At 45.3% G+C, this 15,828-nt stretch overlaps 4 protein-coding genes across 4 annotated transcripts; 1 reads left to right on the top strand and 3 right to left on the bottom strand.

Moving 5' to 3' along the window:
• Nucleotides 1-5,422: 5,422 nt before the first annotated feature.
• Nucleotides 5,423-5,874, bottom strand: H6S33_006895 (uncharacterized protein; the record flags this gene model as incomplete). Its single annotated transcript, XM_044838256.1, has 2 exons — nt 5,423-5,475; nt 5,538-5,874. The coding sequence occupies 2 exons, from the start codon at nt 5,872-5,874 to the stop codon at nt 5,423-5,425; spliced, it is 390 nt and encodes a 129-aa protein (XP_044689713.1).
• Nucleotides 5,875-7,698: 1,824 nt separating this feature from the next.
• On the bottom strand, nt 7,699-8,706 carry H6S33_006894 (uncharacterized protein; the record flags this gene model as incomplete). Its single annotated transcript, XM_044838255.1, has 8 exons — nt 7,699-7,716; nt 7,766-7,786; nt 7,839-7,850; nt 7,992-8,002; nt 8,054-8,124; nt 8,454-8,502; nt 8,568-8,581; nt 8,642-8,706. 8 exons carry the CDS (start codon nt 8,704-8,706, stop codon nt 7,699-7,701), a joined length of 261 nt encoding a protein of 86 aa, XP_044689712.1.
• A 36-nt stretch (nt 8,707-8,742) lies between these two features.
• Nucleotides 8,743-9,625, bottom strand: H6S33_006893 (uncharacterized protein; the record flags this gene model as incomplete). The annotated part of the gene is made up of 8 exons (XM_044838254.1): nt 8,743-8,754; nt 8,982-8,996; nt 9,053-9,093; nt 9,166-9,205; nt 9,293-9,317; nt 9,371-9,443; nt 9,496-9,537; nt 9,610-9,625. The coding sequence occupies 8 exons, from the start codon at nt 9,623-9,625 to the stop codon at nt 8,743-8,745; spliced, it is 264 nt and encodes an 87-aa protein (XP_044689711.1).
• Nucleotides 9,626-14,953: 5,328 nt separating this feature from the next.
• Nucleotides 14,954-15,797, top strand: H6S33_006892 (uncharacterized protein; the record flags this gene model as incomplete). Its single annotated transcript, XM_044838253.1, has 3 exons — nt 14,954-15,283; nt 15,339-15,560; nt 15,615-15,797. The coding sequence occupies 3 exons, from the start codon at nt 14,954-14,956 to the stop codon at nt 15,795-15,797; spliced, it is 735 nt and encodes a 244-aa protein (XP_044689710.1).
• Between the last annotated feature and the right edge of the window lie 31 nt (nt 15,798-15,828).

The raw sequence follows: 15,828 nt of genomic DNA, 5'->3' as shown, positions 1-15,828 counted from the left end.
GAGAGAGCCCCCACCCTCAGAGAGGGGGGTGGAGAAAAGAAAGAGAGGGTCTAAGCAATTACTCTAGAAAGTTATTCAATCTCGAACGCTTTTGGAGATCATTCATTGAGGATATTACAGCCTTCCCTACCTTACCTAGGCCTACGGACTCAATCCCCGGAAAAACTGCAAGAGATACAGTAGTGGGATGAGATGCCGCGGCATTCAGATCAATATGGCTGACTCGAGCGAAACTATGATGTTTTGTCCGCGTCAGTCAGTCAAGCCAGTCAGCCAGTCCTCTTTAACCCGGGTACTATCAAGAGAAATGAAATGGCCTGATCATAGGAAGCAAGCAACCATTGAGTTGCTATAGCTATACGAATGAGACTTTTAGATATCCCTTCCATGCAAGGATGAGGGAGCTGGGGCGGAGGAGGGCTGAAACCATATCTGGGTCTTTTGGAGTATTGCGATTGGGTTTTAGTTGTCTGGCCGACAGATTGATTCGATGACCCCTTCAACAATTCGCCTAACTGTCCATTCACATGAGTTTGCGGGTCTTAATCGATCGTGGTGTTGCATGCCTCGTAGAGTGCTCTACGGGGCAGACGTAGATTATGGGGGGCAAGGAACGTGGGGGTTCCTTCTAGAGATGCTGTCCGGCTCCATGAGGGTACTCAATGATACATGTCTCTAAACAGTCTGAGTACTCTAGTTCGAGTACCGAGAGTGTTCAATCCAGGTCGCGGAGTATTCAATTCAACTCGGCCTAGTTATGAAAGATAGGTAACTTGACTGATAGATATGTGTGTGCTCACCATTATTTTTTACCTACACTTTACGTCTATTTCGCCCGTTCTTTCGGGAAAGCCTTACCTTATACAACTCCTTGGCTAGCATCTGTAGAGCAAGCTTCCCCATTTCCACTGTTTTTGGTGATGCCATCCAAGATTCTCCCCTACATAATACTTACCCCATGGAAACGAACTGAGACAAAAAACGAGGTGCAGATCCCTGCTCTGTGCGCAACACGCGCGTGGCATATTAGATACTGTTTGATAAGCGACCTTGCAACTCCATGATCTATCAAACCACGTTTTCCATCCCCATCCATCCATCTTTTTTTTTTTTTTTTTGCCCTGTCTGTCCGCCCGCCTCCGCGCACGGGGGGTAGGGTCAGGAACCTGTTGTGCTTCCATGCGAATTTTCCCATCCCTCTTGCCTTACCTATTGTACATGCCCCTACCTTGCCTTGTCACTCAAAACAGCGGAATAGAGTACTCCGCAGAGTATGTAGAGTATTCTACTTCATCCACCTTGCTTGCTTGACTGCCTTACCCCCGCTTTGTGACACGTCAAAAGAGAGAGATCGAGAGGGAGGAGGGAGGATACGGGTGTAAATCATTGCAGTGTTCTACGGGCCTCTGCTGCTGTGCGATTGACTGTGACGTGCGTGTGCGGCCCTACCGGTGCTTTACATCCCTCCTCATCGATCATGCCTCCTCCCCCCGGCCCCCCTTCATCTACTCCTTGTTTCCCAGGATATGGGCATGATGTAGGTAGCTATCATACATACATGTCGGGTTTATCCTCTGTGCCAGCTGCACACAGCATTTCTATGTAGCTATGGCTTTATAGACAATGTATGTAGGTAGGTATTGTATACGGAGGGTATGGCATATAGTAGAGTAGAACAGCGACATACATGTATGTACACATATAGCCTTCATATTGAATGTATTTTTGTCTCTCCCGATATTGATACCTCTGCATCAATCCTAGCAAGAGTGGCCTGTAGAGTAAGTAAGCAGGTCGAGTACCCTATCATACCCGACCAGGTGCATCTATTAGAGGCCGGATAGCTGAGCTGAGTACTCTAGAGTAGAGTACCTACAGTACCTAGGGTATCGATGGTAGCACCATGGTACCACCGTCCGCGCGCGCCCGATGATGCGCTACGAAAAAACGTGGCCATTGATATCATCAAAACACCGGACCGGGTCAGAGCGCTGTTAATACTACATAGCTCACTTCACTTCACTTCACCTAACATAACTGCATAGGTAACCTATTGGTACTAGTTAGTCCCAACCACACCACAACTACTCCTGACAGAAAGATCTGCAACCCCCGGGGGGTGGCAGGGAAATGATTTGGGTAGACTTACTGTCTTTGAAAGAGGGAAGAAGAAAAAAAGACAAAACGAAAATGCCGTGTTTCGGTCCGTGTTTATTTCATTAGAGCATTGGCACTAGTATAGTACTGGCCTCTACTTACCCTGCAAGTGCGCCGCCGGTGCGGTGTTGATGACTAAATTGGGGAGATGTTGCCGGCGCGCCGAATGATACTCAAAGACTGCGGGCGGCCTTGGGTCTTTTTTTTTCTTTTCTTTCCTTTCCGTCCAACAAAAGAGTGTGCGTTTGCTTTGTCGCTTATGCCGCTAAGAGATGATTTCTCCGAGACCTAGCATCCCCCGCCAGCTGGGATTCTGGTGTGTATATTTGCTCTAAATATCTGAGAGGGAGAGACCACAACATGCTGTAGGTGTACTTTAGAGGTCGTTCCATTAATTGATGAAACCTTCGAGTACAGCAAACATTGGCCTGAGTAATGCTACGTATGAGACTAGACATAGGCTAGATGTCGAGCACATTGATTTGTATCGATGTTACTCTTCTGCAGTGTTCAGGCGGTTAATTGCGCCCGCACCAACAACGTGGTGATGAAAGCTCCTCCTGCTGCCAGTCCGGTCGATCCATCCAAGGTAAGACCCGAAACAAGGAGAGGAAGTGCACTACCAGGGAGAAAATAAAAGGGAAAAGAAAAAAAAAAATGAAAAAAAGACACGAGGGAAAAAACGTGCTGTCGCTACCGTTCAGCCGATTAAAGAAAAAAAGAAAGGAAAAAGAAAAAAAGTAAAGAAAATAGGAGGAAATTGGTAGTAATAGCTGACAGTTCTGAGTAGTCACTCTTACCACTTTCATACAGTCGCAACTCGATATGCCGGAACTCAATACACCGGATCCCTTGCTGTCCCGTACGAGATCCTCTGAGAATATTATTTTTCCTACTGCAAAATCAATCTGCTATCCCGGATTTTTTGCTATCCCGTACGGAATCCTTAGAATCTTGGCAATCCGGCATATCGAGTTGCGACTGTAGTCAGTACCACCACCCCATCCCTATCTGGTCGGAAAGAGTAAAACCACGTGGGATTAGTAGGAACGTCAAAAATTCTTACTAGGCGCCACCACCAGCACCACCACACTCCTCCGCTAGATATCATGCCATCAAGGCCCGGTTGGAAATTCAATGAGTAGTATGCTCACTATTCTAGATCCTTTTCTTTGTTTTTGCTTTCCCTGTTTGAAATGCCGGCTTTCTTTGCGAACGCCGGTAGCCATGGGCGGCCAAGTAGTCTCTCCTCTAGATGCAAGCCACCAACAACCACAGTGGACTCAAGCAGCGCCGGAATCCCAACGTCGTTCCTATCGTACTCTATCAAACTTTAGACGTCCTTCTAGTGGTTACCGCGGGATGTAGAGAAAAGAAATAATTAGAGCAGGTGAATTGCCTAGCTAGCTAACGCCAATGATGAAACCGCCAAACTGGCGGATTGGCTCCTAAGGTCACAGCCCCCCTCATCCATGTACCAGGAGAAATGGGCACCTAATAGTTGAGACTTGGTGATAGCCAAAAAAGAACAATGAAAAAGAAGAAACTCTAGCCTTAAGGCCTTTCCTTTCCTAGGATCCACAAAACGGTGTGACGTTAGGATTTTCATTTTACACAGGGGGTACATGGTCGTCGATTATTTGCCACGTGGTTGACAGGTACTCTAGTGGCGGCATGTGTATTATGCAAGGGGGTCTAGGGTCCCGAATAATAATAATTGATCAGAGAGTTCCTTTTTTTCCCTTCCTCGTACATGATACCGGATACATACCGGGAGATAACCACGTTCTGAGAAACATAAGCGAGTCTTTTGACACCCACTTCCCTTGCGCATGCTCTACCTACCCACTCTTACTAGCCAGGTACCTGGTACATTCCTTCGGAATCCTTCCTTTTCGTTATTTCGTTCTTTTCCCGGGAGTTGTTGTGGAGGGGTCTATTTTTTCGCCACTCGAAGTTTCTTTATCAAGGTTCCAGGTTTGGCGGCTAACTCCATGGGTGGCTTCAAGCTAGGTTCTCATACGTCTTCTAGAAGCAGATTAAGCCCGAAAGGCCGAAATTCGAGAACAAGATCCCGCCTGGGATGACTATGGCTTTCCTCCCTCCCTCCTCTATTCCTCTTCTCATACCGGCACGAATTGTTGTAAACCCTCCCCCCCCCCCCCCCCGGAGAAGCCCCGGAGGGGTATTTAGAGTCTATACTTGATACGCGCCATATATTCGAACCAAAGTAAATCCCCCCCTTTGTGTTATTACACAATCCTAGAGTAGCTTTTTAGGTATCCCGCGAAAAAAGACCTCAAGAAGAGGAGGGAGAGGAAGAAGAAACTGGTGTGATGAGTCGATTATCACATTTTCATCAACCTACCAGGTCCAAAGAATGCATTGGTCATCGGAGTATGTCCGTATATGCAACGATATGATCATGGCGGAGGCTGGGCTGGCCCGGGAGGCACAGCGTTAATTTTCGGGACGGGAAGATGAGGGACCCTGATCTGTGATGGGTTGCAGATATATGGAGTTTACCGATTCTTCCTGTCGATGATGTTGTTCCTTTTCTTTGGTTAGTTTCAAGTGGTATGCACGTTGGAGAATTCTTGATCATGAGGTCTACTATAGTGATGGACATACGTTACTATGTATGTTTTGTTTAGTGAGTCCTTTGGGAAATTCCTTCCTTTTGAAGTCATTGCCGTCATGGGGGTCTCTAATCTGTGTTTTGTAACATTCCCGCCAGTTTCCAGGTAAAAGCGAGACGGCCCACGACTTCAATTGAAGCACATAGCTGACCAGTTGTTTCGAATCAATTGATGGAAACTATTACTGTTATTTGTCTGTTTGCCCAATAGTCACATATATGTGTTCGTTATACATACCGTGTAACGGGCCTCAAAGCCTTAGTCCTACTTAAGAAACCAGCTCAATGTACCGGTACATACGTTCGGTACGGATAACGGATATTACCTGCCTGCGGCAGTATCAAACCGAAGGAATGATTTCGGTAGCCACTTTGCAATTGCTTGCTATGCAGCATCGGGATTAACCGCTCCACCAAGTCGCTAATCCAGACCCAGGCAAAATTGCCACGAGTTTTGTGTGGCGGTGCCCTGTCATACAAAACTATGGACATGGTGCAATTTCGTGCCTTTCTACTCTACTCGCCTACTCCCCTGTTGCAACTGAGGGGTAGGTCAAGTAATTTTGGGTAGTTTATTTTGATACCATTGACAGGACACCAGTCTAGTCACTTGAGTTGGGAAGTAGGTCATAGCTTGATACTGGCATTGATACAAGTACTCTTACTCGAGCCTCTAGGTACTGATACCTAAATCAGAATATCTTCAAGCAGGATCCGTATCTATGGGTCACCAGAAGCTTACCAAATTTGATCCAGATGCCCCACAATTGGAATATCTGTGGGGGAAAGCACCCATCGGCACCCTTTGGTGATTCAAGCAGAACGAGCGAGTCCCTACCGTACTTGTGCCCGTACTGGTAGGATAACCATAGGCACATAGATCTAAACCCGCACGCATGCGAGGTCCAACGTGCGACAGGCAGAACAGATCTCGGCGGTAATTGTGGGGCCCGCTCGAGCCTCATCACAATCAGAGTGTCCTGTCGCTCCCATCCTGAGACATAGATGTCACGAGGTGGTGGGTGGGTGTGCGGTTTTTTCCTCTTCCCAGCAGGAAATTCGGAGCTCCTCTCGTCCATTAGCTATCCCCTGGATGTATGAGACATTGGTAAAATCTCTCTCATGCATGAACGTCATGTGACCTTGAATTTGGGTGAGAAAACGTCCAGGTAAGCAGCTTGCTGCCTTTGTCGGTCCTTGGAATACTTAACGGTGCCATAAAGTTCGCAGTTCGCTGCCTTACCTCAGTCAATCACTTCCTGGATAGGCCACGCTAATGCATGAGAGAGATTTTACCAATGTCTCATACATCCAGGGGATAGCGCTCCGCCTGTGTATGATAGGTTGATTTCGGCGGGCATTTTGTAACCGTTCGGCAAGCCTCGTTTCCCTAGCACGTACTCACGACAGGCATGAAGTACCCGAATATGCAGCTGCAAGTTTTTGGTGTATTTTTGACTTCTACTCCAATGGAAATTGCAGATTAGGACGTGCATTTTCGGGTACTTGTTACCTGCTGCGAGTAATTGACCTGCTTTTGCGAGATAGCTAAATTCTCTAGCTGTGCCGTTTTGCTTTTTTGTTTCTGTTTCAGCTCGCCTGTTGGTGGGTGCGCGCCCTCTCTAGGCTCACCGTTTGGCTTAAGTTTTTTTTTTTTGCGGTGAGGACCGCTGAAAAACCCAGGTTCAATTGCAGAATAAAGTACTGGCACAGTGATGATCAATAGCAGTGATCGGTAGGGTCAGACATATAGAAGTTCGTTACTTTGATGCCCATTCGTTGGTTTTTGAGATCTACATTGAATTTTCTTTTTCATGGATCCCTATGGCCCAGGATGCTTAAACTTATGCATGGTGAACCCGGAATGACGAGGAGAGCCAGATATCCCTCTATCAATGTGCTCCATTACTACGACACGGTCTAGTATTTGCTTCCAAGCCGTCAATAACCTTCACATGTTGCAGTGTGACGATTGGAGATTGAAATTGAAAAGCATAGCCCAATAAAAGCCTCAAGCTGTAACTTCTGACCTATGTGTAGAATTCCCTTTATCGTTTCGCGACCAGTTTCAAGGTCGTATCTAGATAATTAAGAAACTGATTGAATGCAGGGTATGCACCTGTGTCTAAAGTACGGTTCGTACATCCGCCGAGCATGGTACGATGATGTAGTTGCAATTGTCAATGTGGCCCTTCCCCGCAGGGCTATCCGCGTCAAAAGTGAGGAAGGGTCCACAGGTTAGAGTGCATAGGTACTCCACATGTAGGTACTTATCGACCGACCCCTAGCGAACAAAACACAAAACTTATTCTGGTTACTCCATGCGGTCCGCCCTTTCAAAGGATCGGAAACAAACAGTTATTTCTGGGCCATCAAATATATAGGCAGAGTACCAATTCGTACTAGATCCAAAGAATTCATTACCCCACAGTAGAGTAGAGTGCTTTACCTACTCTAGGGTAGAGCATGCAGCTAATAATCTCGTGGTTAGATACAGTCAGTGCTTGTCGTTTGTGCAAATAGGGATGTCCACAGTCTAAGTGCACACTTATTTAACCCAGTTTCATACCCGCTCACGTGGGCCTTATTGTTCCTGTAAACAAGGAACAAATTTAGTAGATAAGCATGTTGACTTGTGATAACTAGCCACTTGGAGACACCCGGCCCACCTTTTATGAAAAATACCGAGCTTAATGCCGGTTGTTCCGTTCGGCGCCTCCGGAAAAAACAAGCGTCCCAGCTTCACGGTGGAGGGCGAGGGAGGGTTGAGCGGACAGGAAGGGTCTGGGTGACACTCAAAGTGGGAGCTGCTTCCCGCCTCGGTTAAACAGAGATGGAAGGGGTTGGGCTTCATTGTTCCTCTTGGCGCGATAATCGAGTGACTTGTAGTGAAGCATCTCTAATTAACTAGAGCGATATACCTGTAATTATTAGAGGTGTTCGAAAAAATGGACGAGTGGCTTCCCGCACAACGATAAGCTCTATTGAAACCTGGTGTAGATCATTCTAGCGATGAAGATGTGCCGGCGGTGGGTACGCCTACCTGAAAGTGTACCTGTGCCATCAAGCCCTCAAAATAATGTAGATACAGTCATTCACCGTCACTCGACAAATACCCTCGACGAACAAGGGAGGATTGAGCCAATAGAAATCAACAGTAAATGAAGGGTTTCGCGTCTTGGCTGTTTCTCGTCACGTTTCCAACCCCTGTTTGTCAACAGGCAGTATTCGAATATTCATTGAGTGGACTGTACGTACTGGAAACCTCGGGCTCACCGAGAAAACCTCCTTTTATTATAATTGTCGGCGCATATTGGCCCGGACCCTCACTGAAACATTCCACGATAGTCAGGAACTTATTTCCTATACAAGCAGTCTTTAGGCTTTGTGCTTTGTAGATCTTGTAGATCTATGCTGGTTATCAAAAGGTTACTTGTCCTTGGGAATATGCACCCTCGCTTATTAGAATTGTCTCAGCGAATCCCCGTTAATCACAAGTTATCACTCGGTTATGAAACCTCGTATCGCTATCCAGCCAGGAAGTAATTATAAGCTTGATAACCGAGGCTGTTTGAGGATTTCAAGCATAAAAGTGGGCCGATCCAATAAAGAAACTGCAATTGCCATCACATGTCTTCATTCGTGGGGCTCGACTTACTCCACCAATTCATCTGCCGCAGTAACGTATCGCTTCCTCCGGAGAGCCCCTTGAACTCGATGTTTGAGAAATGCCACAGCTTATACCTGGTACCTAGGCATCGAGGCATCTCACCAACGCTTTGAAACCTGTTTGCTCTATAATTAGTTTCTTCTCATCACCATTCTTCCATATAATTCTAAATATACTCATGATATGATACTTGGATTCTTCTAGAACAAGCTTTATACCCGGAGAAATTCGCGGGAAACATGTAAATCAAGTGTAAATAAAAACGGATAGATCGATCTTAAATCCGATCCTAAAGCCCCCGGCGATGTGAAAAAGTGTCTCGAATGCTGTTTCAAAGCCCCCATCTACGTCATTGTGGTACAACGACAAACACACGGACCTTCCACCCGTTGGTTCATCCGTCCCTTCGTCAACCCGGCTCGTTGGCTGAATATTAGGTAGGTAGGTAGATGGAGTAGCCAATGTGCTAAAGAATCCGTTGTGGCGGCCAATGAGAGAGTGTGGGGGGTTACATACATTCAGCACAAACCTCTGAATCGCATGATATGTGCCTCAAATGTAGACCCTTTATGTGGGTACGTATGTACCCACCATAGGGTTTTGACCATCGAAGAATGTATATACGCAGCTAAGATTAAAGTTTCATTCATCATGTTCCAACCGGAGAATAAATATCTAGACCCAGGGACATGGTTTATACCGAAACTTTCGATTATGTCTTTCCGATGAGGTTCTATAAGCTGATTGTGCTGTGAGTCGCGAGATTTTGTGCGGAGAGTTTTCCGGGGTATCAAGAATAAGTTTGTCTGAGTGGTTGGTGAACCTACTAAAGGTGTATAATTAATGTAAGCACTTAGGTAGTAGGTTTAGCCCCCATAGGTGAAAACATGGTGTAGAGAAATTGCTTATATTCGAATGAAGATTTGAATTTGAAATAGTCGAATCTACATAGAGACACTTGTGGAGCATAAGCACTGACTAAAACTCAGGTTAAGTTAGTGTTCCTCTTTAGATGTATAAGTGTATGTACGCTCTTCGACGTAGGTAGTTGCTTCAAATGCGTGCGTGATCACTAGTGATCACGTCTTTTAGCGTCTACTCACTGTAACTTTAGTTGCAACGCAAATCTCGTGGATTTACTTACATACTACTAGTTTCATTGGGTGGGTAATACAATATGTGATCCAAAGATGCTTAAATTATAAATATAAACATATACTTGACTCCTCTTTTAGCTCAACGGCAATCGATCAGTATTCTGTAAGTTAATAAAATCAAATTTTGAGATAGACAGTAGAAATAATATGAGGTTTATCGCTACCTTCTATCTATTGCACCATAAATTGGTAAGCCTTTGAATCAGTAAATTATTGAGAAATCCCTTTGTCGCTGTCGAAGCAGAAAGCTATATGATACCTACGTTTCGCGCCGGTGGATGGGTGTAAACATACGTATATATACGTAACCAGGTCTTATTTAGACGACGACTTGGTTATTACTTAGATCATGGGTACGGTCGGTCGGACAAGCTCTTTTTTACCAGTATTTATCGTTTTTCATGGGCAAACATGAACAGGAAACAATAGGTCCTGACTCTGAAAATTGGCGATATAAAGTGTGAAATCTGATCTTTGGTCATACTTTTGAACCTGCGTAGGATATAAGTATTGTCAGCTTTCTTTATGAGACCTACTTGGATATGTATCTGATTCACAATGAGGAAGAAGATAACAGCGATTCTCTTCAAAATGAAGAAATAAAAAAGCAAAGAAAAGAAAAATACTACTCCAGCCGAAGCCACCGAAGCCTGAGAGCTAGAAATTAAGGGCCTGTTTGGGAGCTGGCCTCAGTAGAAAATAACGTTTCAACCATCCTCCGTTAGTGGGTGGGATACGGAGGGGTTTCGAGACGGAGTTTTGAGCGGGGGGGTAGGTCCTAGCTGCTTGTTGGAAACCTCGGTTTTCATGGAGTTAACGTTGTTTTCTGGACCCGCAAAATGGGTCGCCAAACACAACCCGTTTTCTCAGAACGGAGTTTTAAGCCCCCATAGCTCCGTTTTGGACGGCCCCCAAACGGGCCCTGAGTAGTAGTTGGAATAGTTCGGACTACACAAAAACCTATGCATATATGAGTAAATGAAGAGTATAGAAAGTACTTGTCATCGAGCTCTTACATAAAGCTCCTTGCTCAGTATCTTCGTCTAGGGGACTTCATCTTATTTGTTTTGACGTGATAATCGAATATTGTTCCCAAATCTATGAACTATATATTAGACTTTCGTATATTCCCACTGACTGACGGTTTTGAGCCTAAGATCTATGGTATTTCCCTAACTCACACCGTCCAATCCTCCCTGAGGCGAGCCAACCCTTACTCGCTGCCTGCTAGCAGCAGACACCAAGTATAGATGATTGTTTGTAGTTTCAATTCGTTTGAACTTCGAGGGGTTGGCCGACAGGCTGCAGGCGTGTTTTCAGATATAGTTGCTTTGAGGGTTTAAAAAGATCCATATTCTCTCTTAAAATCAGAAGAACTGTAGATGGGTACGCGATCCTCTTCAATCAAGTAAAGGGATTCGTAGTAGGTACCAACATTATCCTTCGTGATGTGATCAAAATCTCCTTATTATTTGGTATGTTGTCATGAATTCAGCTCGGCCTAGTAAACAGAATCATTCCATTGCAATGATCGAGTAATTAAAGTGGTCGAAAGGCTCTATTAGTGAATAGTACTTAGGGTATGACTGTTAAAGGACTGAGAGGCATTGAAGACTGATTGTGGGGAAGTGTGGCAGGTGATACATGAGAATGAAGGTTTGCAGTAATGAGTGTGGCCTGATGGGGTGTGCGCATGTAATCAGGCAAATAAAGCCCCAACCTTAAAATGCCCTTTGATTTGGGTGCGGTCCCTTCGTAGGATAGAATTCGTAAAACTATATAATCTACACCCTACATACACGCCGGGTCCCATTATGTAATGTGGTCTGATATATCATAATTTCGATACTGCTAGTGGCGTATTAATGTGATACAGTTGGTAGGCCATATCACCCGCCATCACCCGCCATCATCCGCCATCACCTGCCATCACCCGGCATCACCTGCTATCACGTGCTATTGCAAGCGCGGTTTCTCCAGATATTTCACACTACTCACTGTTTGCTCTTCATCCAACAAACTACAAAAAGATTAGTGTTCTCTTTCTTTTATCGGGGCTTCAATAGCTTGAACCGTCATAAGCCCCTTTGTTTGTATCCCTAACTTTGATATAGATCTCTCTCACGTGCTGTCTTCGAGGCCGTCTTCGAAGCCATTTTCAAGCTCGTCTTCAAGGTCATTAGGGTCATTTTCAAGGAGATGTGGACTTAGTATGACTCAGAACGAGATGTTCTATTATGTTCTCAGCTGGTAATCGTTTCCCATTATTCTAGAGAGCAAGTTTAAACAAGTTCAATATCGACAAAACAACGGGAGTGGGGTAGGTTCCCGTACCTATTTGGTAATGTGGTATGTGCAGGGCAAAATCTTGGTGTAGGTGATGGTACCTCTAGCATCTGCAGTAACAGTTTGGTGTGGTCAACGAGACGAGTCGGCTCGAGTGGTCACGAGCAACTACTTTCACGAGTCGAGTTAATTGGTTCGAGCTTATTCCACTGCTCGACTTGAGAAGCTCGAGTTTTTTAGGTGTTGCTTCTATGCATTCCCCACCCTTTGTTTGTCTTGAAATAATCTTCTAGAGATGCCGACAATATCAGTGATCATTTAATACTGTGGCATGGAGCTTCAGTATTTGGCGCCCAAAATTCAGAATAATGAGTTTATAAGATCATGGAGTATCAAACCCTAACCCTAGAAATATAATATATTGACAAAAACAGATCTAGTATGACTTCAAGGCCTTAAGGGCTAATAACTGAGACCACTGAGAATTTCGAGCCACTCAAGCTTCCACAAGTTGAGTCAAACCGAGCAGCTGCTAGCTTCACAGGTCGAATCGAACTTTTCCTCGGCCTCCTTCTCTTCTCGAGCGGGCTCTAATTAATTAATCAATCAATCAATCTCGAGCTGGCTCGTCGACCACATCTACTACAAAGACCGATTAACAAAGGTCTTGTCAGTTCTAGCTTAACCTTGGAATTTGTCTGGCTTATCCTGATAGCGGCCAAATTTATCCTCATCTTGGCAGGACCTGCTTGCTATAAATTTGCAGCTTTCCCCCAAGTGCACCTCTGAAACCCCATATGATCAATCCAGCGGACCATTATTAGACCTGTACGAGGTATATGAGTAGCGATAAAGTATTGCATCATGTCTCGAGACAAACCTTAGTCTTGTCTCGAGATAGAAGTCCCTCTAAACGCTCTGTATTGCCGGGTCTTGTAGGCATACATGCAAGTCTCAAAACGATAGCTCGAGATATCTTGTCTCGTGGCCATCACTAGGCAGTGACTTCCGACCGCCAGAAATGCCCTTTATTTAGTTTAGATAAACACCGTGGTATCAAAAGTCCATAGGACATCCAAACCAGGGTATTTTAAGGGATTTTAAACACCGGATACGTATACTCGTCTTAGGTTAGAGATGCGGTCGAATCGCCCTATATGAAGTGCGTGTAAATAACTATTACCATTGATGATGATCTCCAGGAGAGAAGCTCCTCGCCTAATCTAATATACTCCACTTAACTAGTGGCAACTGTGGCCATTACATAACCCCGCCACTCTACTCTATACACGCAACTATTCATACTATACAGATCCTGCACTATCCCATAATCCGGTACTTGGATGCTGTCTATTTTGAGACAAAATAATTACCAAAAGAGGAAGGGTGGCAGCCGAATATGTGTGTGATCTAGATACAAGCCATGGTTGAAAATACACCACCCGAATCAATAGGCAGCTTTAACGGACTATGGGATAAGGGTACAAAAGTGGCGCGAAGTCGTACCCTTATAGGGCGATTCGACTGTAGATATATTTTTAAGCTATTAAATATTGTATACTTCGAGTTACGTATGCGAAGCTATGTAATCCAGAAATTAGGGTGGGTCGGTATCCCATTAGTTTGTGCACGACATATATGGGTCATACACCATCACTCGCTTATATCACATATCGGAGTGTTCGTAAGGATTAATTACTCTACACATGCATAACAAGTACACCAATTAAATACATACCCCAATGTCACCGACTCTGAACCCTTGAAAAAATGTCCGGATAAGTACGACTTGTAGTCCTACTATCTGTAACTCACTTGGAAAAGGACAAAAGGCTTACTTTCGAATCTCTAGATCTATTGAGTATCATATAAGGATAAAGTAAGTCCCAGACCCAGGCGATCAGCCAATACCACTATCTCCCTAAACCGGGAGGCCATAATTATCACCTTAGTGTAATTACTTAATCAATAAATCAAATCAGCATATAGCCAGACACGGGTAACGTGTAAGGATAGGTTACAAGCCTACCAATAGGGTTAGTCATTAGTTGGCAGCACTGTATTCGTGGCTAGAGGGAATGCCCAACATTGTGCAAGGAGAATATATATTCTCGGTCAGGGACTCCTCTACAGTCACAAAAGTATCTCACAACGAGTGAGAATTTATGACGCAACCGACTGCGTCTCCATTCTCGAGTCTGCAGTGTCGCTCACCACCAGACCTCACATCCCACTAAGCCTTGGGGCTATGAGACTGAGGCATGGCAGCCGGAAGGGTTGTGATTTTTTTATTTGAAGTCGAGCATCCGCCAAATTTCTGGTTGGGTCCGGAGGCTTTTGGCAATTCTTCATATATTCGGGGCAGGTGAGCCCAGGAATTGGCGATCGGTCTGGGTAATTACTTGGCAAGGGGTAAGATGGCGGAAAGGTGGTGTATACAGCAGTATTTCCTTTTTTTGCGACTTGGCATAGGGTTAGGGCCATACCTATGCCGAGATCCAGGATTCGGATCCCCATGATTACGGATTTCCCTATAAAACCTCAGCTGCTTAATTAAGGACATGTATACATAATTGCAACCAAACGATGTTTGTTGTCTCTTGAGTTGTCCAAATAACGATCCCGGGCGCAGTGCATGGAGCGCTCACGATAATGATGGACATTCAGTGCTAGTATGGCCATATGGTGCGAAGTTCTTTCTCCACTGGTTAGCTGTCAAATTCTTATTTGGTAACATGCCCAACATGGTGGCGGCGCTTATGGGTACGTAGATGTGTGCTTACCTAGGCAGCAGCTCAGCTTCGCCGGAGCAAGTGAATGCAGAAGCTGTCTGATTGATTGGCTGCGGCGCTTCTGGATAATGCAGATATTGTTACACCAATCCCGAATGTAGTGGCTGCGACCGGTGACAAAGCGCGTGCCCGAATACGTGTGTATGTACATAGGAGGCAGCGCAGTCAGCGCAAGCTGTGAAAACTGTGGTCAAAAAGATGCGGGGGACAAGAGAAGTGTACTCTTCGAAGCTTGAACATTCACTCCGCGACCATGGCAGAACGAGCCCCGTCACCGATACTGTCGCTCGATATTCTTAGGTTCAAGCTCAACACAAAGATCGACGCAAAGAACCAAATTGTTGAGCACTCAGAGGGCAAGAGAGGGTGGTGGCCGGTCGTCTGGCCGCTGCTACAGGCAGGTACTAAATGGAAGAGGGAGGATAAGCTTGGCGAGGGCGGGTACGGAGAGGTCTTTCTTCAGCAGGAGCAGCGGACGGGGGAGTTGAGGGCGGTCAAGGAGATAAAGCTGGAATTTAGGAAGATGGGGGATCGACACAGGGTGATTGAGCGGGAGTTGAGGACGATGCTTGCGCTGAGAGATGTGAGGACTCTCCTAAACCTTTGCGGTTGATTTATAACTGACATGAAATGGTTAGAATAATCTGTTCGTGAAATGCCTGGGATGGTACGAGGACACGAACTCTATCTATATTGCAATGGAATACATGAAGGGTGGCGACTTATCACAGTATATCAAGACTGAATTCGAATTCGGGAAGATGTCAGAGGAAAAGGCCCGGCAAATAGTTGAGCAAGTGCTCGATGGGCTTGTGGTGCTGCATAAGAAAAAAATATGCCACAGAGATCTAAAGCCAAAGGTATGTGTATTTCTGATTTGCTTGCTCAGTTGTTGAAATTATACCCCGTACTAGGATCGTTCCCAGCCCCATACCGACCCCATACCCACACATGGTCTACTACTCGAGTTCAGTTATGAGCTGCAAATATGGAGGTCGTATCAAGGTAAGATTTCTATAGTGGAGCTCATCCTGAACAGAAATAGTCTACCAATGGGGACGCCGGGGGAGAAGGAGACACCAGCTATCTATGCCTAACCATTGTATATTTATGCATTGATGTTCCTGA

This window comes from Morchella sextelata (assembly GCF_020137385.1).
Source record: "Morchella sextelata strain SCLS chromosome Unknown scls_21, whole genome shotgun sequence".
Classification (NCBI taxonomy): Eukaryota; Fungi; Ascomycota; class Pezizomycetes; order Pezizales; family Morchellaceae; genus Morchella; species Morchella sextelata.
This window is presented reverse-complemented; position numbering and strand designations above follow the sequence as displayed.